The sequence below is a fragment of the Helobdella robusta genome, assembly GCF_000326865.2.
Source record: "Helobdella robusta unplaced genomic scaffold HELROscaffold_6, whole genome shotgun sequence".
Lineage (NCBI taxonomy): Eukaryota > Metazoa > Annelida > Clitellata > Rhynchobdellida > Glossiphoniidae > Helobdella > Helobdella robusta.
Window position 1 is genome coordinate 5,204,944 of NW_008705330.1, and position 23,378 is coordinate 5,228,321.

The 23,378-nt window shown below is 31.2% G+C and overlaps 3 protein-coding genes across 3 annotated transcripts; 1 reads left to right on the top strand and 2 right to left on the bottom strand.

The window, feature by feature from the left end:
* Window positions 1–2,594: 2,594 nt before the first annotated feature.
* Window positions 2,595–2,969, top strand: HELRODRAFT_164500 (hypothetical protein; the record flags this gene model as incomplete). Its single annotated transcript, XM_009029427.1, has 1 exon — window positions 2,595–2,969. One exon carries the CDS (start codon window positions 2,595–2,597, stop codon window positions 2,967–2,969), a length of 375 nt encoding a protein of 124 aa, XP_009027675.1.
* Window positions 2,970–4,472: 1,503 nt separating this feature from the next.
* HELRODRAFT_69189 (hypothetical protein) lies at window positions 4,473–15,064 on the bottom strand (the record flags this gene model as incomplete). The annotated part of the gene is made up of 12 exons (XM_009029018.1): window positions 4,473–4,562; window positions 5,751–5,807; window positions 6,227–6,397; window positions 6,606–6,691; window positions 6,942–7,022; window positions 7,702–7,756; window positions 7,986–8,130; window positions 8,343–8,388; window positions 13,381–13,455; window positions 13,721–13,799; window positions 14,529–14,618; window positions 14,996–15,064. Coding segments are annotated over 12 exons (1,044 nt in total), but the record flags the coding sequence as incomplete, so codon positions are not given.
* Window positions 15,065–19,147: 4,083 nt separating this feature from the next.
* On the bottom strand, window positions 19,148–22,616 carry HELRODRAFT_68856 (hypothetical protein; the record flags this gene model as incomplete). The annotated part of the gene is made up of 7 exons (XM_009028965.1): window positions 19,148–19,308; window positions 19,532–19,591; window positions 20,601–20,674; window positions 21,145–21,252; window positions 21,638–21,694; window positions 22,039–22,307; window positions 22,533–22,616. The coding sequence occupies 7 exons, from the start codon at window positions 22,614–22,616 to the stop codon at window positions 19,148–19,150; spliced, it is 813 nt and encodes a 270-aa protein (XP_009027213.1).
* Between the last annotated feature and the right edge of the window lie 762 nt (window positions 22,617–23,378).

The window sequence follows — 23,378 nt, forward strand, 5'->3', positions numbered from 1 at the left end:
AGCCTTACAATAAACTGTTTAGTGCGACAGAATAATTAACGTGTTTGTGTACACAAATTATAACATTTATATTAATTAATTGTACAGTCTGAATTATAAAAAAGTGGGCTACGTTACCTAAAAGATATCACGTTTGTAGATTACATTTATATATTACAAATAAAAAATCTAGTTGATTATTTTACGTACGCTTTGTTGCTTATGCATATAATATAATATATAGACGCTTAAGTATTTACGTATTTGGTGTGCTTTTTTTTACAAGTGCTTTTAATTCTTATTAATCGATTTTTAATTTCGATTTAATATTTAAATATTTCAATTCGTGATGAATCTTTTATTTTATAATGTGTCATATATACTCTTAGTTATTTTGACGTTTTATAAAGACATAAATTTAAAATAAGTTATTTCTAGTTATCTATCTCTATTTGTGACATGTTTTTCATGGAAAGATAAGTTTTTTGGTTTTGTTCGAATGTCATCAACAATTGAAAATGCATAAACAATGATTTACATATCTAAAAATATTTTTGGTAAACTAATTTTAAAATGATTGAATTCAGATATTTTTAATATCGAAAGAGTATTTGAAGTTTGTCTGAAAATGTTTGAGAGCAATTCGTGATCATTACAGGCATCTCGAGCGAAAGAAAAGTTATTAGCACTTTGTTAATATTCAAAATTTTTGAAAATTGTTGTGTATAACAGTTTATAAAGAAGAATGATATACACGTATTCTCACGTATTTCCAATGTAGAGCATCTACTGACTTCAACTGACATTTTTGAAAAGTTCCAACAGTTTCGGCTACTTTGTACATTGTGCTTATTATTAAGAACCATGAAGACGCTTAGGATTTTTTCTTCAAGTAGAATATTTCTATGTTTTAACATTGGTGTTTTTATAAAAATTTTGATGTTTGTTGTATTCATTATAAGAGAGAGAGAGAGAGAGAGAGAGAGAGAGAGAGAAAGAGAGAAAGAAACAGAAAGCGAGAGAGAAACAAATTTTAGTAACGTTAATAATAAGAGTTATTAGATAATAATTTTACAATTACAACAATTCTACTCTAATTTATCCACAAGCAATCAATATACAACTTTCAATATAAAGAAGTACATACACATACATTCATTCATAAGATAAAAATAATTATTTTAGCAATCAAATGACTAGGTGCAAACGCAGACACACATATATACACACGCATACACACACACACACACACACACACGTATGCATTTATGTATTTATATGTATATATAGATATATATATATATGTATATATATATATATATATATTCCAAGCGATGAAAATTGTGAAAAAAATGTGAAAATGAAATGATTATTTGTAGTAGCCCTCAGCGAGATAACGTCGATTCGATATTAAATTCCGTACACACACTCAAGTATCATCATCGCTGCATCTTATTCAATTTCATCCTCTTACTCATCCTCATCGTCGTCATCATCCTCATCGTCGTCATCATCGTCGTTGTCGTCATCGTCTTTTTCACCAAGTACTTTCATCAACATCATTGTCAAAAAAATATGGAAATAAAGGGTTTGCATTCGTAAATTGATTATCTCAAGATAATTTTTTAAATAAAGTGCATCATTGTGAAAAAAAATATAATAAAATCATTTTTTAATACATAGATTGTATGTTTTTTCTTAAATTAACTTTTAAATTTGTAAACATATAAGGCTGTATATACATACGTTGATAATAACGCCATTTCAAACAGTATTTAAACGCAAAAATTATGTTAGTAGCATATATATATATATATATATATATATATATACATATATATATAGAATATTAATGAAATATTGTGTCGGTCATAATAAATATATATGTATAACAAAATTTGACAAGTATTTCAGTAAAAGTAAATCAAAAGTATCTAATCAATGCATCTAAAATTAGGAGCCATTATATTCGAAATAAAATGGAATGAATATGATTTACTAAGTAAGCATTGGATTATTTCAATTAGATACCCAACAAAAAACTGTGATCGACATTTTTGCAATGGAAAAATAAGTCAAATGTTATTAATTGCTTTAGCATTATCTCGGTTTTTTAGGCCACATCAACTTTGTTTTCTCTTTTACTTGCAAAGGATGTTTCCTTATAAATTTTCTACTATATTCTATGGTGTAGAGCTAAAAAAACAAAACAATCAACAGCACATTTGTTAGGTACGCATTGCAGAAGAAATGAAATGTTGCAATTTAGAATAAGAAAGCATGGATATTAAATTTTTGATAAAACAGTTTAAAATTATAAATTTTACAACATAACTTTTACGGCGTTTTATTGTAAACAGTAAGAAACTTAACAACAAACTTCATTTAAAACAAGAAATTGTAAGCAGTAAACGATTTATCAGAGCAATCAAATTATCATCGTTAGATTATATTATGAGACGTTATTAAAGCAAAGGTCGTAAATTAATTAAACAAAAAATTGTACGGTATATAATGAACGAAGTTATTCAGAATGGATATCGTCAACGCATTCAACGATAGAATCTAGATAGATTATTCAGTAATTTTCTAAATCATACAAATATTAGAGTAAAATGAGTTCACACAAAAGTTTCAAAATCCCAGAAAGTATAAAAGGGAGGAGTTACAAAACTGAAGTTACCTCGAAGAACAATTACAACATTCACCTGAAGAACAGACCGATGGAAAACAGTCGGAAAAGACCCTTGCAAATTAGTGAAAACCAGTCCAAAAACGCTAAGATTGCAAAAAATATTGTTGGAAAAACCAAAAAGCAGAAGAGCCCAATAAAAACTAACCATGACAATGCGGCTCCCGTGAAACAAAATAAAGATGAAAAAGTTGAGCAGAAAAGAAGTGTCGATAGAGGTCAAGGAAGGAGAGGTCACCAGGTCAGCAAACAAGAAATCAATGAACAACTAGAGGATTATTTCTACATTTTCAACTGAATTTTCCATGATTAACCTTATTCAAAATAATATATTGTTCTTGTTTAGTAATAATGAAACCCATTTCAAATTAAACTGTATTCAACATTTTTTTATATCTTTGTTTAGCTATATTTATAAAAAAAAACTAATTTTGCAAATACCGGTTGCAAAGTTTGTGTAAGTAGTGATGGTTTAAGTCATGAATAAGTGAACTGATCAATAAGTTGGTGAACAAACATACGAATAAATAAATAAAAAAACAATTTAAAACCATATTGATCACTTGCTTACTCGACAAGACATCAAACAACCCAAGAAAACCAACATTCTGTCAAAGATTAAATTGGACCAGAATTAATATCATCACCATCGTCATCATCATCATGTCATTAATTGTCGTCGTTGCCATTGTTATTGCCATTATTATTATCATATCATCATCCTCGGAATGATTATAGTCTCGATCGTTATTGAATCACAAGGTTCTAACTTTTAAAACTGCTGAACCTTCAAATTTTTACGAATTTTCAATTTGTGCGCTTAGGGGTATAGTATCGACCGAAGCTTATCAACGTTATCATAAAAACATAGAAATCGTATATAATGAAAAAATAGTTGATGAGGAGGTTGAAAGTTACAGACAATAGAGTCCGGTAAGGAAGATTAAAAAAAGTGAGATCGAGAAAATGATCGCAAAATGGGGCGTTTAAGTTTAATTGATATATATGATACGTTTACCTGATACGTTTATGATAAGTTTTATGATACTGGTTCGTCTTCGATTTATTTCTATGTAGAACAAATTAACTTCCCGTATAGACACACAACTCAATGCAGCCGCACAACGAAAAAAGTAGATCGCAGAACGAACGAAAGTAACCCACTCTTTCTTTCTCCTTATCTTACTAATCAGGTGATTTCAAATTCTATACATTTAATTCGTTCGCTGTCTTGTTGGAATATTAATTGGATAAATGATGGTGAAAATCAACAGGTATATTTTGTTAACAATCCAACTCTTAAAAATATTAGAAAACAGACATTTATAAAATTCAGATAAAACATAACTAAAAAGTTTATTAATTTCAATTTAGGACTTATAAAAACAAAGAAAAACAACTAAAATTTTTAATTCTGTCACATCAAGATCCGCATCAGAAATGCATAACAAAATGTTAATAAAATTTGAGTAGCAAAGAGAGCGTCTGATCTGAGCAAATGAAAACACAAAATTTAACCCAAAATAAATAGATGGAAAAGTTTCTGAGCGGCATATACAACTGTTGAATAAATTTATTTCACTCATTTCCGTTAGGGCAATGATATTATCTTCCATACATTCAGCATAGCAAATTCAATAAAATCATCAAAATCAACTTCATATTAACTTTATCTTATATTTCAATCCACTTTTCACTACTCAATCAAATCTTGTCAAAACATTTTAAGATTATAAAGATAAGTATGCAAATCATGATTTAGGCTTGAAGGGGCAGTGATGGTGAGAGAAGATGATCGCAATCACCAAGGGCTGCAGGGATTCTGGCAGTATTGTATGTAACTTTCCATCCTTCCACTGCTCACTTGCATCAGTGTCGTGTACGTTGTCAGCTGTGTGTTTGTTTTTGTGCGTGCGCGTGTGTGAGTTGACAAAAATACCTAATAACACTCCATTTAGATGTAAAATTATAATGTAACAACGTCTAACAATGCTCACACGATTCGATATTTCATTTTTGAACATGAATGATTGAGCTTAAAATGAGACAAACATCTACACATACACATGCGTCACCCACGCAAGCAGAAATGAAACATTTCGAAACTTGAAACATCGAAAAATGAAGATTATATTAAAAAAAATTAAGTATTTTACATCACTTTTACTACTATTCTTGGTGTTTAGTTGTAAACAGAAAGAAACTTAACAACAAACTTCATTTAAAACAAGAAATTGTAAGCAGTAAACGATTTATCAGAGCAATCAAATTATCATCGTTAGATTATATTATGAGACGTTATTAAAGCAAAGGTCGTAAATTAATTAAACAAAAAATTGTACGGTATATAATGAACGAAGTTATTCAGAATGGATATCGTCAACGCATTCAACGATAGAATCTAGATAGATTATTCAGTAATTTTCTAAATCATACAAATATTAGAGTAAAATGAGTTCACACAAAAGTTTCAAAATCCCAGAAAGTATAAAAGGGAGGAGTTACAAAACTGAAGTTACCTCGAAGAACAATTACAACATTCACCTGAAGAACAGACCGATGGAAAACAGTCGGAAAAGACCCTTGCAAATTAGTGAAAACCAGTCCAAAAACGCTAAGATTGCAAAAAATATTGTTGGAAAAACCAAAAAGCAGAAGAGCCCAATAAAAACTAACCATGACAATGCGGCTCCCGTGAAACAAAATAAAGATGAAAAAGTTGAGCAGAAAAGAAGTGTCGATAGAGGTCAAGGAAGGAGAGGTCACCAGGTCAGCAAACAAGAAATCAATGAACAACTAGAGGATTATTTCTACATTTTCAACTGAATTTTCCATGATTAACCTTATTCAAAATAATATATTGTTCTTGTTTAGTAATAATGAAACCCATTTCAAATTAAACTGTATTCAACATTTTTTTATATCTTTGTTTAGCTATATTTATAAAAAAAAACTAATTTTGCAAATACCGGTTGCAAAGTTTGTGTAGGTAGTGATGGTTTAAGTCATGAATAAGTGAACTGATCAATAAGTTGGTGAACAAACATACGAATAAATAAATAAAAAAACAATTTAAAACCTTATTGAGCACTGGCTTACTCGACAAGACATCAAACAACCCAAGAAAACCAACATTCTGTCAAAGATTAAATAAAACTAGATTTATTATTATCGTCATCACCATCATTTTGTTTATTGTGTCAATAATTTTCGTCGTCATAATTATTGCCATTATTACTATTATCATCATCATCGTCATCGTCGGAATGTCCCTATCATTATTGAATCACAGGGCTCTAAACTTCAACAACATTTTACTTCTAGTGGTTTTGTATCCACCGATGCTTATTCTGGTTACCATAACCGTCTTGTTTACAGTCCTTATTTCCTTTACCATGATTTATAGCTGTTTCCCTTACATCATCATCCTTACACGCATTTATAAAAAACAATCAAACCGACACAGATACACTAACACCTACCAAACGCTACCAATCCCTACCCCCTCACAAATTAAATAGCTAGGCACCCCATCAGGCGAGCTACAACAACTACCTTCTTAGTCAGACCATCCATGCATTTCCTGCCCACACTCCTCCTATCATCATAGAAAGGTGGCTTGGACCAGTGGTCGTAATTGGTCTCCAGTAAGTAGAATGTGCTATTATCCATACTCAGGTGCCAAACATCTATGGCCTCAAGTCTTGAACGTGTGATGACAACCGCCTTCAATTCATTGTACAAAAAATCATCTATAAAACTGTGCAACTTTGTCAAGTTTAATTCATTCACCTTTCCAAATAATTCATCATCTATCAAAAACTCATTTATCTACGTAAAATGTATCCATCCAATAATTCATTATCTATCATAAACTCATTCATCTACATAAAATGTATCCATGTAATAATTCATCATTCTCTTACGTATCAACCTGATCAGTTTGATTTCCGCCAAGAATGAAATACACAGGTGCCAAAAGTTCCTTATCTCTCAGCAAATAATACGCGTCATGAAAGTCTGTTTACAAAAAAAATAATTTATATGCCAAAAATCAGAACGTATCAATCGAATTTTTAGCGCTAATTTTCAAATCGGCAACGAGCGCTTAAGTACCTAAGCCTTGTTTAAATAAACAATAATTAAATAAAAAATAAACTATTAAGTTATAAATAAATTAATTAAATGCATAAATAAAATGTTACCTGCATTATTATATTTATATATATATAACATCATTATCATAATCAATCATCATTATCATCATGACCTCGAGCTGTTTCCATGACTTGTCTGGTTATAAATGTTAGCCAGGACGATTGTCTGTATCCGAGCAACCATTTCAATATGCCTGTGAGTGAGTGTACGTGTGTGTTTGTGTGTGTGTGTATGCGCGCGCGTGTGCGTGTGTGTTCCTTAGTGATTCAATAAATGTCTGTCTGTCTCTGTATGATGTGTCTGTGTGTATATAATTTTATGTCTCTATCTATGTCAGTATGAATATGTGCATCTATATATATGTGCGTGTGCGTGTGTCAGTAAGTGTGTCTGCCTAAGTAAGTGCTTGTGGGTTTGTTGCATGTCTACTTGCGTTGTTTGTTGTTAATCTAGTGTCAGTTTTGATTTTAATCAACCTACACGCCCAAATGAGCCTAAATGGGAAATATATGGAGTAGAGGTGTGGAGTATGGAGTGCATCATTGTTGCCTCTCATCATCATTCTTAACACTATCATCATCATCATTTTTAGCATCATGACCTTTCTCATCACTATCATCATCATCATGAAGATGATCGTCGTCATCGTCGTCATTGTCGCCACCGTTGTTAAAATTACGAGTGTGGAGAGGTATGTGCATAATAATTGTGGAAGCAGGTTTGCAGTGGATGTCTTTGTTGAAATTACTACCATTATATCCACTATTGTGAGGTAGGCTTAATCAACATCAACATGATCGTTGACATCATCACAATCATGTTAATCATCACCATGATAATCATCATCATCACGATTATTATCATCATCTCACCCAAATATCCTCCATCAATGTTGAATCGTTCATTGACAGTTAGACTGAAGGCACCCTGCAAGACATTTTGAAGATGAAGATGAGAATGATGATGACGATGGAGATGATGATGGTTCAAATGATGAAAATGATGATGTTGAAAGCCATTATAATTATGATCCTGAACAATAAGCAAGTGCGATGACGACAATATATAGGTTGAATATCATTCGTCAACAACTTCACCATCAACATCATCTTTATCATCATCTTCTTCTTCTCCTTCGTCATCATCACAGACTAACGGGCTTCATGGCTGTGAACACTCCGATGTAGCCAACGTAGTTGACAGATTTGAAGAGAACCTGCCCATTCTTCTTCCATTTCAAGTTCACCACGGAATCCTTCAGGGCCTCCGTCATCAGCCAGGTGCTGTTCTGTGAGTCCCAACTGATGATGACGAAGATGACGATGATGATGGTAGCAACGATGGTGATGACGACGAGAATGACGACCACGATGAAGATGATGACAGTACATAACAGTGATAATGGAGATGATGAAACATTTTTTTAAACGTTTTTCGCATCCGTTTTAACCACAATAATTAACAAACAAATGTATAATTACAAGAAGCAAAAATCAAAAAATCAATAACTCACCCCATGAACAATCCAAAATCCATGTTCCTGGCGTGATACAAGTTTCCTAAATTTAAAAAATTCACATATTAATTTAAAGAAACCATACATTCATTAATTCATTCGTTCGTTCGTTCGTTCTTTCATTCATTCATTCATTCATTCAATCATTCATTCGTTCATTCATTCATTCGTTCATCCATTCATCCAATTACTCAATCAACCAAAACAAATCTATCAATCTTACAACAATTCCAATTATTATTCACTTCTTCATATATACAAAAGTCCATGTAGAAAGATTCTGAAAACCAATCAATGTTACAGAAAAACGAACGTGCTGATAAACCAGAACAAAAATATTTATTGACACATCCACTAAGATGTAAAATTATAAAGTAACGACGTTTAGCAATGCTCACGTGATTCGTTATTCTAGTTTTGAAACATGGAAAAATGAAATGATTGGCAGGTATACGTCACCTACGCATACAGAAATGAAACACTGCAAACTTGGAACAAGAAACAATGGTGATTATATTAAAAAAAGACTCCAGTGTTTCCTTATAGTTTAAAATGATGTAATGTACATGACATTTTACTTTTAATAATTTTCTCCATGTTTAATTGTAAAAAGTAAAAAATTTAACGATAAACTGTATCGAAATGGTCAAGTTTACAATTTCTATCATCCATATATAGAATTTTTAGTGACATATTGAAACAGGATGGGTTCACACAAAGGAATGAAAATTTCTGAAAATAAATAAAAAAAGAACCAAAAGAAAAATGACGAAACTGAAGTTACAAGAAAGAAAAACAGTCACGTGAAAAACCGAAGGATGCAAATCAGTCGCAAAAAACCGTTGCATCTCAGCGAAAAACAGACAACTGTTCAAAATACAAATATGAAAGTCAAGATAAAAAAAGTGTTGATAGAGGTCAAGGAAGAAGGGGACCAGGTCAGCGAACAAGAGATCAATGAGCAAGTGGAAGATTATAGCTATATTTCCAACAGAAGTTCCTATGATTGATTTTCTTTGCTATAACCTTTTATATATATAAATGTGATTGATTAATAACAAAATATTTAATGTGATAAACTTTTCAACAATTTTTTTTATAACATAGCGCCTATAGTTTGAAAAAAAAGTAAAATGTTTCAGACAAAAGAGCCCAATAAGGAAAATTTAGCATGAAATGTTTATCAAAAGTTAAGAACACAAAGAAGATGATTGTAAACCGGGGCGTTTAAGATAAGTTAATATATCTTATAAGTATGCAAATCAAAATTTATGTTCAAGAGGCAATGATGATGAAGGATGATTACTGAGGGTTGAATGAATGCTCGCAGTATTGTATGTAACTTTTCATCTTTCAGTCCATTTGTATGAGTGTTGTGTAAATTGTCAGCTGTGTTCTGTGTTTGTATGGTGTGTAGAGTGTTTGTGTTTACAGTGTGTGTTTGTGTGTGTGTGTGTGTGTGTGTGTGTGTGTGTGTGTGTGTGTGTGTGTGTGTGTGTGTGTGTGTGTGTAAGTGTGTGCAAATGTGTAACATCTTTTAACAATCCTTCGTTAATTCAGTTTTAAAACTAAGAACAATAAAATGATGTAGAGCTAAAAAACAAACAACAATCACCAGCACATAAGTTAGGTACGCATTGCTGAAATGAAATGTTGCAACCGTGGAATAAGGACCCACGGAAATTAAATTTTTGATAAAACAATTTAGAATAATAAATTTTACAAAACGACTTTACGGCGTTTTATTGTCAACAGTAAGAAAAAACAATTTAGAATAATAAATTTTACAAAACGACTTTTACGGCGTTTTATTGTCAACAGTAAGAAAAAACAATTTAGAATAATAAATTTTACAAAACGACTTTTACGGCGTTTTATTGTCAACAGTAAGAAAAAACAATTTAGAATAATAAATTTTACAAAACGACTTTTACGGCGTTTTATTGTCAACAGTAAGAAAAAACAATTTAGAATAATAAATTTTACAAAACGACTTTTACGGCGTTTTATTGTCAACAGTAAGAAAAAACAATTTAGAATAATAAATTTTACAAAACGACTTTTACGGCGTTTTATTGTCAACAGTAAGAAAAAACAATTTAGAATAATAAATTTTACAAAACGACTTTTACGGCGTTTTATTGTCAACAGTAAGAAACATGACATTAAACTACATTGTAAACAAGAAATTGAAAGCAGTAAAAGGTTTATTTAAGCAATAATATTATCATTGATAGGTAATATTATGAGACATTATTAAAGCAATTATCATAATTAATTAACAGATATTTGTACGGTATATAATTAACGAAGTTATTCTGAATGGAAATCGTCAACGCAATCATCGACACCTAAATAGATTATTCGGTAATTTTCTAAATCGTGCTTATACTCAAATAGGATGAGTTCACACAAAAGTTTCAAGATCTCAAAAAGTATAAAAGGGAGGAGTTACAAAACTGAAGTTACCCCGAAAAACAATTACAACAGTTCCCTGAAGAACAGACCGATGGAAAACAGTCGGAAAAGACCCTTGCAAATTAGTGAAGACCAGTTCAAAAACGCTAAGATTGCAAAAAAAGTTGTTGGAGAAACAAAAAGGCGAAACAGCCCAATTAAAAGTAACCATGACAAAGCGGCCGTTGATATTTCTGCTCCCGTGAAACAAAATCAAAATGGGAGAGTGGAGCAAAAAAGGAGCGTCGATAGAGGTCAAGGAAGGAGAGGTCACCAAGTCAGCAAACAAGAAATTAATGAACAAATAGAAGATTATTTTTACATTTTCAACTGAACTTTCCATGATTAACCCAATTCAATATAATATTTTGTTCTTGTTTAGTAATACTTTTTGTTTCATGTAAAACTGTGTTCAATATTTTTTTATATCTTAGTTTAGCTATATTTATAAAAAAAAACTAATTGTGTAAATACTGGTTGCAAAGTTTGTGTAAGTCGTGATGGTTTAAGTCATGAATAAGTGAACTGATCAATAAGTTGATGAACAAACATACAAACAAATTAAAAAAAAACTATTAAAAACCCATATTGATCACTTGCTTACTCGACAAGGCATCAAACAACCCAAGAAAACCGTTAAAGATTAACTGATAAACTGTTAAAGATTAAATACAACTAGAATTATTATTATCACCATCGTCATCATTATCATCATGTCAATAATTTTCGTCGTTGTCATAATTATTGCCATTATTATTGTCATATCATCATTGTCGAAATGTTTATAGTCTCTATCATTATTGAATCACAGGGTTCTAACTTTTAAAACTTCTGAACCTTGAAATTTTTACGAATTTTTAAATTGTGTGTCTAGTGGTTTAGTATCCACCTATGCTTATCAAGGTTATGATATTATAAAATAAAATAAATAAAATGAAAATAAAAATGAGAAGTAGTTTGAGAAGGAGGTAGAAATTTACGATTAGTCTCCAGCAAGTAGAATGTGCTACTAGTTCACTGTTAACTTTCAGGACTGCTGTGTGCGTTGTCAGCGGTGTGTGTGTGCGTGTGTATGTGTGTGTGTGTGTGTGTGTGTGTGTGTGTGTGTGTGTGTGTGTAAAAACTTGTAGTAATGCTTCATTAATTTAGTTTTAAAACACGGAACAATAAAATGATGCAGACACTAAAAACAACTAACCACCAACACATACGTTAGGCACCCATTGCAGAAATGAAATGTTGCCAACTTGGAATAAGGAACCATAAAGATTAAATTTTTGGAAATACAATTTAGAATAATAAATTTTACATGACTTTTACTACTATTTTAGTGTTATATTGTAAACAGTAAAAAACATAACAATAAACTACATTGTAAACAAGAAATTGTAATCAATAAAATGTTTATTTAAGTAATAAAATTATCATTTTCAGCTTATACAATGAAACGTTATAAAGCAATAATCGTTAATTAATTAAACAAAGAACTGTATGGTATATAATGAACAAAAGAAGTTATTTAATATCAAAAACTTTAACGTAATCTTCGATACCTAGATTTTTCAGAGATTTTTCTAAATCGCACATATATTCAAGCAAGATGAGTTCCAACAAAGGTTTCAAGATTTTAGAAAACATAAAAAGAAGAAGTCAAAAAGAACTTGTCAAAATTGACGGAAAAAATAACAACTACAACAATCACCTAGAAAACCGACAAATGCAAATCTGTCGGAAAAGACCCTTGCAACTTAGTGAAAAACAGTTAAACGCTAAGATTGCAAAAAATATTGATGGAAAAACAAAAAAGCCAAAAGGTTCAACAAAAAGTAACCGTGACAAAGAATCTACTAATATTTCGGCTCACGCGAATACGGTGTTGCTCATCAAAACAAGACAGGCAACTATTAAAAATAAAATGACAAGAGGTGAGTTAAAAAGAAATGTAGATAGAGGCCAAGGAAGGAGAGGTCACCTGGTCAGCAAACAAGAAGTTAATGAACAGCTGGAGGATTATTGTTACATATTCAACTGAAGTTGTCAAGATTAACTGTCAAACATTTTAATATTTTAATTAATACTTTCGAAATTTCGCCCATAGGCAAATTTTTAAAACTATATAAAATCTAAATGAAGTTGTAGTGGTAGTGCAGATCTGTTAGAAGTTCAAAACGTAGCCGATTTTAGCACTAAATTGTTCAAATTTATGGATGAACCAGATTTCGTTCATTATTATGGTGCAATGTTTATTTTAAGTTTGTAAAATTTGCTAAAACGTTTTTCGCAATAGTTTTCTGTGTGTATGTATTACTGTTAATGTTTGCTTCAATCCAATAACATCATCCAAACAATAGCAAACAACTGCATTTTAAAAGAAAAACATAAACAATTCAATAGCTTCAACTCATAAAAGACACAACAGCTAAACAACAGGACAATGATAAAAGTAAGAGTATCTGTTAAGTGGCAAACCAACGACATCCAGGAACCAAAAGCAACAACATCAAAAACAGTGGCAATAACACTAACATCAATAACAAAACAACAACAGTAACAACTATAACAGCATGGCAAATCTCACCTCTGTCATCTTCTGCAAGTATTGATGTGCAAACTGTGAAGACCTCGTAGAACAAGTTGTAAAGCAAAACCTCCCCTGTGGTGTGAACAAAATAAAAAAGCGTTATAACAAAAATAAGAAGAAAAATAAATAGTAATAAAAATAATAATAACGAGTTTGCGTGTGAATGCTTAGGTAATGTATGTGAAGATGTATGTGTGTGTATGTTTTTGTAACTTTATATATGCATGTGCGTTTACGTTTGTGAGTGTGTTTATGTGAGTGCGTATAAGTATAAGTGTAAGGATGTGTTTGTTGCGAGTGTGTGATGTTTAGGTGTGATACAAAACACAAAACTCACCTAGTGGTAGATTGGTTGCATTAGCTAATCCTTTCAACTCATCTCTGTATGGTTGGGGCAAAGTGTCTACCAGCTGACCCTGGCCATGATGACGACGACGATGGTGGTGATAGTAATGATGTAAACGATTCATCAACGTCATCATTATCGTTCTCATCGTCATCGTCATTAATCACCAATTGCCATTCATCATCAATTATCAATCGTTATCGTCGTCGTCATCATCATCATCATTACCATCATCATCATCATTACCATCATCATCATTCTCACCAACATCACCAACATCACCATCATCATCACCATCATCATCATCATGGTGGTATGATAAAAATGAAATTTGTAGTATCTGCATTGACAAACTTCAAAGCCATAAGAATGATACTAAAACAAGAAAAAATGACAAAATACAACGATAACATCCTGTTGATAGCAAGTTTGGTAAATAATGACATTAAGACACTCAATGTGATGATGACATGACAGTAATGAATGATAATTACCATTGTAATTACCAGGACGGCGTGATGGTTCAATGGTTAAAGGCGCCTGGTCCTGGTCTTGCAGTGACTTGGTTCGAATACAAAGAGATCTCCGCTTAACATATGCAATGTGTATGATACGTGGTTTTCACGCGAATTCATATACGCAGTGTGTGTTTTTGTTGTTGAAACCTCTGAAGCAAGCGCAAAAGGAAGAGTAAGTGACCTTTAATCTTTTTATAATAATAATTATACAATAATTGTATAATATGAGGATGATTTTTAAGGAATGATAAAATTAATGTTAATGAGATGAAATGACCAACCAGATTATTATCAACAAAGCTGATAATGTTGGCTGAGTATTTGGAAAAACTTAACAGAACGTCTTTAAATACCTGAAGGATTTTCTTCAACTAAAAAAGATTTTTAAAAAGTGTTCACAATAAACAGTTTTTAAAATATAATCAATATTTATTAAAAATATCTGAGTATACTAAAAATAATTAGCAATGTAATGTTAGCCAATAGATAGTAGAGTAGTAAAAAAAAATGATGATAATGAATAATGATAACATGATAACTGAAGATGATAAATAAGAAAATTATTTATTAAAAAAGTGATAAAACGATTGACGAATGTTGATCTAATGATAATGATCTTAAATGAATGATGAAGATTGGAGTATAATAAAAATAATAATGAAGATGACAATAACTAATCATGATGACGATGACAATGATGAATTAGAAAAAAAAAACAATGAGAAAAATTGGAAATTAATGAATTGACCTTTGCCCCTTCATGGAAAGCCAAATCATCCCATCTATTCTGAGGTGCAAGATCTAAATCGATGTGGTAGGTCGGAATAACTGGCCTGGGAAAAAATTTATTACCAAATGTACAAACTCATAGGATAAGTGTGAAAAAAATAATTGATTAGTACATATGAAATTATGAATAACAAATTTGAAATGATGGGGTTTCTATATAATATTTTTAACTATAGTTAATAAACATGAAACCAATTTGAAAAAAAAGAAATAACTCTATAGAGTAGAGATCATAATACCTGTCTTTCGGAGGGTAAGAGTTATGTACACAATATTCATTTTCCTAATAAAAAAAATTAATAAGTAAAATGCCAAGTTTTTTACATTTTTGGTTTAATAGCTATCTTATTATAAATTATTGTTAGTAATTACTTTTTTTTATTAATTATATGAAAATTTTTTTTTCATTGTTTTTTTTACTGTTTTTTTAATTATGATTTTATTTTACGGTGTAAATGGTGATGTAAAAATTATTATGCTAATAATTATATTAAATTATCATTATGATATGCATGTTATCCATAATCAACATCATATATAATATATTATATAATTATATAATTTATTATTTTAAACTATAATATAAAGAAATTAAAATTTAATTAATTTAATAATAAACCATGAATTTAATACTCTCTACAATTTTAAATCAATGATAATAATACTACTTCTAAAAATAAAAATATAATATAAGATAATCATTAAATAATAATAAAATCAAAATAATATTAAAACTTTAAATTCAATTTAATTAAATTCAATTTTAAAACAACAAGCTGAAATGACAACTTGTGAAACTAACTTGACTCTGAACTGAATAGAACGATGCAATAAAAACCAGGGTCAAACTCAGAAGAAATTTGAACATTTCAACCATTTGGACAAAAAATCAACCAAACTTTAAAAAAATTAATCAAATGATAACCGGGAAATCCCCAGAGCTATTGTAGGCTGGTAGGAGTAAAAAATTTGGCTGATTGGCTGGGAAAAATTGTTCAATTTTAATTTTATTTTTTTCATTTAGATTAATTTGAAATAATTTAATTTTATTATTTTTTATTATTTTATTTTTCATTCTATATAAATATCGAACATTTAACTTGAGCCATTTATTCTTTGATCACATGAGTTTAGTAAATTTTGGTAATTTTTTATTCATTGAAAGATCAATATTAGCAATTTAACCATTAAAATGTTGAAAAAACAACAACAAAAATTAATTTTTATTACTGTATTTTCAAGATAGCTCTGAAAATTAACAGTTTTGAATAGCATATGAAACTGCAAATTACAACAAAATTATCTTTCAATAAAAGACCTTTATTTGAGTCGACAATTATGTTTATCATTCATTGATTGTGAACAAACTTTTTGGAATGGCGCTCTTAAAGCTATTTGTGTCCTTGTGAACAGTTTAAAATTAAAAGAAAAAGCGAAAAGGTAAGAATAGAAGAGGGATGGCGCATGAAGTTATGTTGCGTATCTTGAAACGTTCAGTCTTTGAATTATAATGGGGCCGTTTTAGTACTAAGAAACACAAAAACGACTTTTTTGAACCGCTCTACCGGCTACGTAACCCTTACTTGATACTGATTTGCCATTGTTATTGATACATAACTTGATAAATAAAAGACGTTTATTTGATACATAAAATTAAACTTTCTTCAGCTAAATTCACACAAATCTAAAGTAACGTTTCTTGCTACTCCGCAACAGCTTATCAAAGGTTCCCACTATCACACGTTCTCTTGGCTGATTCTTCTCTCTCCTCAACCTCTAAACTTAAATTTTTAGGTTTGACTTTTGACTCTTCTTTTTTTTTAATTCTCATGACTTAGCTTTGATCAAATCTTGTAACTATACGTGGACTATTCATCATATTCGTAATTTTTTCAATGAAGATATTGTTTTTGCACTGGTTCGATGTCTTGTTCTATCACGTTTAGATTATTATAATTCTCTTCTCTACGGTCTTCCTTCCTACTTTTTAACTTTATTTTAAAGAGTTTAAAATAGAGTTGAAAATATTGTTCTAAATATCAGTCATTTATCTTCCAGCACAGACTCACTCATTCAACTATACCAATACGTCAACGCATTATATTTAAACTCGCCGCCCTCACGTACAAGTTACTTAATACATCTCAACCATCATATCTTCATCAACTTAAATTGCGTTGTTCTTCAACTTACCAACTTCCTTCGTCTTTATATATTCAGTTGCATCAACCTGTCTGCAATTCATCAGTTGTCAACAAACGTTTTACAAACAGCTCTCCTTCCATGTGGAATGGTTTGCCTGCCGTCATTCGTCAACAACCAACCATCAAACTTTTTAGGAAACGATTAAAGAACTTTTTGTTTATCCAGGCCTAGGGAAGCGTCAAAAATAATTGTTTAACCAAGCGTCCCTGAAGCTATGCATAGGACGCGATATAAATTAATAATAACAGAAAAACTTCTTTCAAATAAAAAAAAAACAAATTATTAACTAAAAGATTAACTATGGATAAAAATGGTCGTTTGAAAAAGGCCACAATTTTATCAACATTCTTTTCTTTCAGGAGGCTTTATGTCATTTTTGGTCAACAAAAAGTCACAAACAATTATTCGGCACCCCTTAAACAAAATTTTACAAACCCCTCATGAGCATGGCGGCATACGCGAACGGTCTAAAAGCTAATTTTACGATTTTATTATTAATGACTTTATCAGTTGACAAACAAAAATGTACAAAATTGGTATGAAATTACAAAAATACTAATGATATAATAACATTTAACCATGGGTATATATCCATAGTTTAATCATTATACACAGATATGCAGTGGCAGATCTAGATAACTTTGTCCAAATTTTTACGGGAGAGGGGGCAAAATTTGTGGTACTGTGGCTTACGACCATTTTTTGCTTATCACGTCCAATTTGTGATTGATTTTCTGATTTTCTATCTGAAACGATCCCTTTTCTGGCTTTCATTTAAAAATTGCTTACAACGGAGAGCACAGCCCTCTTCCCCCTAGATCCGTCAATGCATATATATAATATTTATATCAAAATAATAAATATAAAAAACATTTTTTTAATGAAATAACATGTCTAAAAAAAGTTGATATATCAAAAGAATCAAAAATTTTAATAAAGCCGATATATCAAAAGAATCTATCGTAAGGTCACTTCGTTTTGTAATTTTGTATTAAAATGTTTTGTTTGTGCTAACTATTATAAGTGGAAATACAATTAAATGAAAAAGTGATTAAACTGATTGATATAAGAAAGCATTTAAATTATGATAATCAGTCATGAAAATGATAAAATAGCAAATTTGATTCACTCTTAAATTTCAGCGTTCAGTAAATTAGTTTGAAACATTCAACAAAAAACGCTATCATCAAATAAGTAAAATGTTCACATAAAAATTCATTCTGAACAATTTTTAAACCCTCTAAATGTAAAAATTTCATCTAAAAAGTATAGAAAAATAATCCTTATATATATATATATATATATATATATATATATATGTATATTCATATAATTAGTATATTTTCTATATACATGGAATATTCAATCAAGAATTCTCAAATACTTCCGAATGAAAAAATTAATTCTACGCAAAAAAATTACTAATGAAAAATTTTGTAAAGTAATCAGTAAAATCAAATAGATACCCAATCCAAACTTGAAATAAACATTGTACAAAGAAGTTAATAAATTTTGAAAAAAAAAACTCTTTATTTAAAATTTTATCCTAGAGAAGAAATATAAACACCATCGTAAAAATCTGAATCGAAACAAATGGAGATGGAAGAACATACGCAATGTACAAAATGTCTATTTCCGTGATATTAAATTATATAAAAATTCATATAAATATTTTTTGGGTACGTTTATTTATTTATTTAATCAAATAATTTGCAGAATATACAAACGCGAAACAAAAAATAATTGTTTTCCAAAGCCAAGCGTCATCATTTATTATGATAATGTAGTCCTTAATAACGTCAGACCATTATGATATTTACGTAAAATTAATATTAATCAAGGTAAAATTAACATTATGAGGGTTAAGGTCACATGATTAAGGGTTAGGTGAAGGTCAGTCACATGATTAAGGTTTAGGAATTATGTACCCTGGAGACATTAGCTTGCGGTTTCTCTTACCGAAACAGGCTCCGATGATTTCGCAAGCGGACTGTAAGGTGCGAACTTGTTCTTTGGAACTTCCAAGGGTAGGGTTTACTTCCACCATGTCAATCATTTGTAGATGGCCTAGATGGAGATGGCGACGATGGCTTAGTTAAGTTAGGGTAGGAGGATAAATGGTGATTACGATGATGGCTTTAATTATGGTAGGAGTATAAATGGTGGTGACGATGATAACAATGATGACGATGACTTCTAACTATAATGTTAATTCTAACATTATTAGAACAACACAAAAATATTGAACATTAAAATTCTAAAAGATTTAAAGAGAAAATAAGTAACGAACCGGTTGCGGCAAGGCTTTCGGTTATATAGACTCCCTCTCTTAAGAGCAGGCCTCCAGGCACTGTTATAATTATTTTTATTATAATTAATCGAAAAAAAATAAATGTATTAATAATTTGCTAATTGAGTTTATTATTTTATTTATTAATTACTATTCTAGTAACAGTAACAAAATTATAATATTTTTATATTAGTATTAATTTGCTATTTAAGTACATGTGCGGCCCTTCATAAGTAAAATATTCCTCAATGTGGCCCTCACAGCAGAAAGTTTGCCCACCCCTGATTCAATCGTTTGGCATTTAAGTTTAAATCAAATTAATTTTAATTTCGCTTTGATTAAATTTTATTTTGTGTTATGCAATCACAGCGATGCGATAAATAATATGGGAAAACCTTTTATAAATAGCTGAATAATGTTATAATATAATTAATCACAGTGAACGTGCAAGAGACGCAAAATGATCAACCATTGAAACATTCAAGCAATGCTAATGCTTTTGTTGACGATTTCAAAGCTTAAACAAGTTCTATGTGCATATGTGGTTTGGATTGGTTTGTGTTGTTCTTCTTCGCATGCTGTTAATAGAAAATTTTTCAACTGAAATAAGTTCATCAAATTAGGAGTTTGCGATTTCGTGTGAATTTATGGAATTATTATGGCTAAAAAATTTCAGGTTTCTTGATACAAATACGAAAAAAATGCATGGACGGACATCCTACTTAGAATTATTTGTTTGAAAGACAGATAGAATGTTGTGAGATATTGGAGAGAGAGAGAAATGAGATAAAACGAATCATTACAAAATGTTTAGAGAAGCAAATAAAAATAAACACGTTCGAAGTAATGGGAAGTTTGAACTGTTTAGCGTCAGTTCGACGACAATGGCGAAAGAACAAAGCTTTAGTTATCGGTATTGAAACTAAAAGTTAAGAATACCATTTGGAATTAGCGTTAGTTTGTCACGCAGCACATTCTTATACACTTACACATGCTATTATTATTATTATTGTTATTAATATTATTGTTATTGTTTTTATTATTTTTATTATTATTGTTATTATTATACCTGGAGTACCGGTGCTGGCTGCATCGGTCGGATCGAGACCGTCAATGTCGAAACTCAGGTGGATAGGACGCGTTCTGAAATTTTAACGCATAGCAATAATTTTTTTTATTATTATTATTTTTGTTGTTGCTGTTATTATTGTTGTTGTTAATAATAAAAAAAATTATTGTTAGTATTGTTAGTAGTAGAAGTAACATCATTAGTAGTAGTAGTAGTAGTAGTAGTAGTAGCAGTAGTAGTAGTAGTTGTTGTTGTTGCTGCTGTAGCATTAGTAGTAGTAGTAGTAGTAGTAGTAGTAGTAGTAGTAGTAGTAGTAGTAGTAGAAGTAGTAGCAGCAGTGGTAACAGTAGTAGTAGTAGCAGCAGTAGTAGTGGTGGTAGTAGCAGCAGTAGTAGTAGGGGTAGTAGTAGCAGTAGTAGTAGTAGTAGTAGTAGCAGAAGTAGTAGTAGTGGTAGTAGCAGTAGTAGTAGTTGTAGTAGTAGCAGTAGTAGAAGTAGTAGCAGCAGTAGTAGTAGTGGTGGTAGTAGTAGTAGTAGTAACGTACCCGGAGGGTGAAATGTATTTAATGGCAGCCCTGACGACGGCGTCTACCCCAAGTTCAGTGACCTCTCTCATGGTGAACGCCAGGATGTTGTGCTTCTCTATAAGGGCTCTGGTGATGGTGGTGAGGATGATGATAAAGATGAGGATGATGGTGTGATTGTGGTGATAGTGATGATGATGATGATGGTAATGATTATAATGGTGGTGATAACTGTGATCCTGGGATGATGGCGACGATAGTGGAGTTGTAGCTAGTGTTGTGGTGACAATGACAATGATGATTAGGACAATGGGGGTTGATGTTGATGAAGATGATGTGGCGATAGTAAGATAATGATGGATTAATGCAGAACAGATGATTCGAAGCGATGAAATCGAAATTAAATAATGATAACATACAATTTTTTAAATGATATCAATAATAATTTTAGATGATCATGACGACGATGTAACGCTGATGTAATAGAGACTGTGTTATATAATGTAATACTGACTTTTCAGCTTCATCCAAATCTCTCAATCCAATGTAAACGATGTCTTTGACGCCGAGGCTTTGGGAAGAAACGATTGAATAGGTGTCAAGAAAACGTTTCACAATAAATGTTATGAAGATATTTTTAATTAATTCGTACATTTTATTTTTGTTGACACCATTAGGATCATTTAATCAATTGTTAATTTCATTGGAATATTAATTTTATCTTTTTTGTCACATTTTCCAACAGTTTGCATCGTTTGGCTAATTAATAACACCGTTAATAATACATGTAAAAACCAAAAAAAAAGAGTAATAGTAGTAGTCTTAGTTGTAGTAGTAGTAATAGTAGTCGTAGTAGTAGTAGTAGTAGTAGTAGTAGTAGTCATAGTAGTAGTAGGTAGTAGTATTAGTAGTAACCATGGCTTGGCCCATTCAAACCCAGGCAAATCCTTAGGAATGTACTCGACCAACTCGCGTAATAAAAACGAAACAGGCATTCCGTGTGAATTTCCAGACGGACTGGCCAGTGGGGGGTTCAGATCGGCGTGGGCATCGATCCAGACAACGGCCAGGTTGGGGTGAGCCCTGGCGTGGCCGATGATGGTGCCGATGGCGATGCTGTGGTCGCCCCCAAGAGCCACGCAGAAATGATTCTGGGAGATGCTCTGCTCGACTACTTTGGCAATCTGTCGGTTGGTTGGTTGGTTGGTTGGCAGTTCGAGTTGTCGTTTTTCAATAATGATAGGGTCGATGAAAATAGCAATGAATATGATGACGAGGAATTACAAAAATGAATTAGAAATGAGCCGTAGTTGAAAATAATTTTATAGAAATTATAATATTATGATCGATAGACGTTTGTATCAAAAGCAACAAAACATCACAATGAAACACAAGCGTAATTGTAGAACTTGTTCGTTTGCTTTTCCAACACTTTTGGCTCTCTTGACGTTACTGACTCTGTCATCTTTCGTACCATTCACATCAAAATGCATCTCGTGGCAGTCAGCTAGCTTCAGATCTGTGAACATTCAATTGCTTAATTAATTGTTGACGCATGTTTCGTTGTATTTGATTCAGCATTTGAACAATTTGTTAAGTAGTATTAAAGTGCACATAACTATTGTTTATTTTCTACTACTACTACTACTACTACTACTACTACTACTACTACAACTACTACCTACAACTGCTGCTACTACTATTACTGCTACTGCTGCTACTACTACTACTACTACAGCGATAGAGTTGTTTATTTATGTGGTTTTGTGCATTGTTTATATGTACGTGCCTGCTACCTGGAAGTGCGACAGCGTTCGTTTGATTAAAAGTGAGAATGCATGTGTAAAAGTTTAGAGGGGTGTGGTTATAATCGAATGCGTTGTTATTATATTTCTGCGTTACGTGTTTGCTCCTCTTGCTCCTAGTTGCTTTGTTTTAAGGTGCGCGTCCTATGCAGGTGTGTCTTGTAGGTGTGTAGAGTGTGACAACCTTCATTAACTGAAGTTGTATTGTTCATTTGTATTTAGTGTGTGTGTGTGTGCGAGTGTGTGTGTGTGTGTGTGTGTTGCTGTTCTATGTAATGAAGTCTTCATTAAATGCATAATTACGTGCGTCTATATGTGTGCGTATGTTTGTATGCGTGTTTGAAAATGTTTGCAGTGAAATGTTTGCAGTGAAATTTATTTTTGTGTTTGTTAGTTTGGTCAGGTGCAAAGTTATATTTCAACACGTAACTTAATACGCTATCAAGTGTA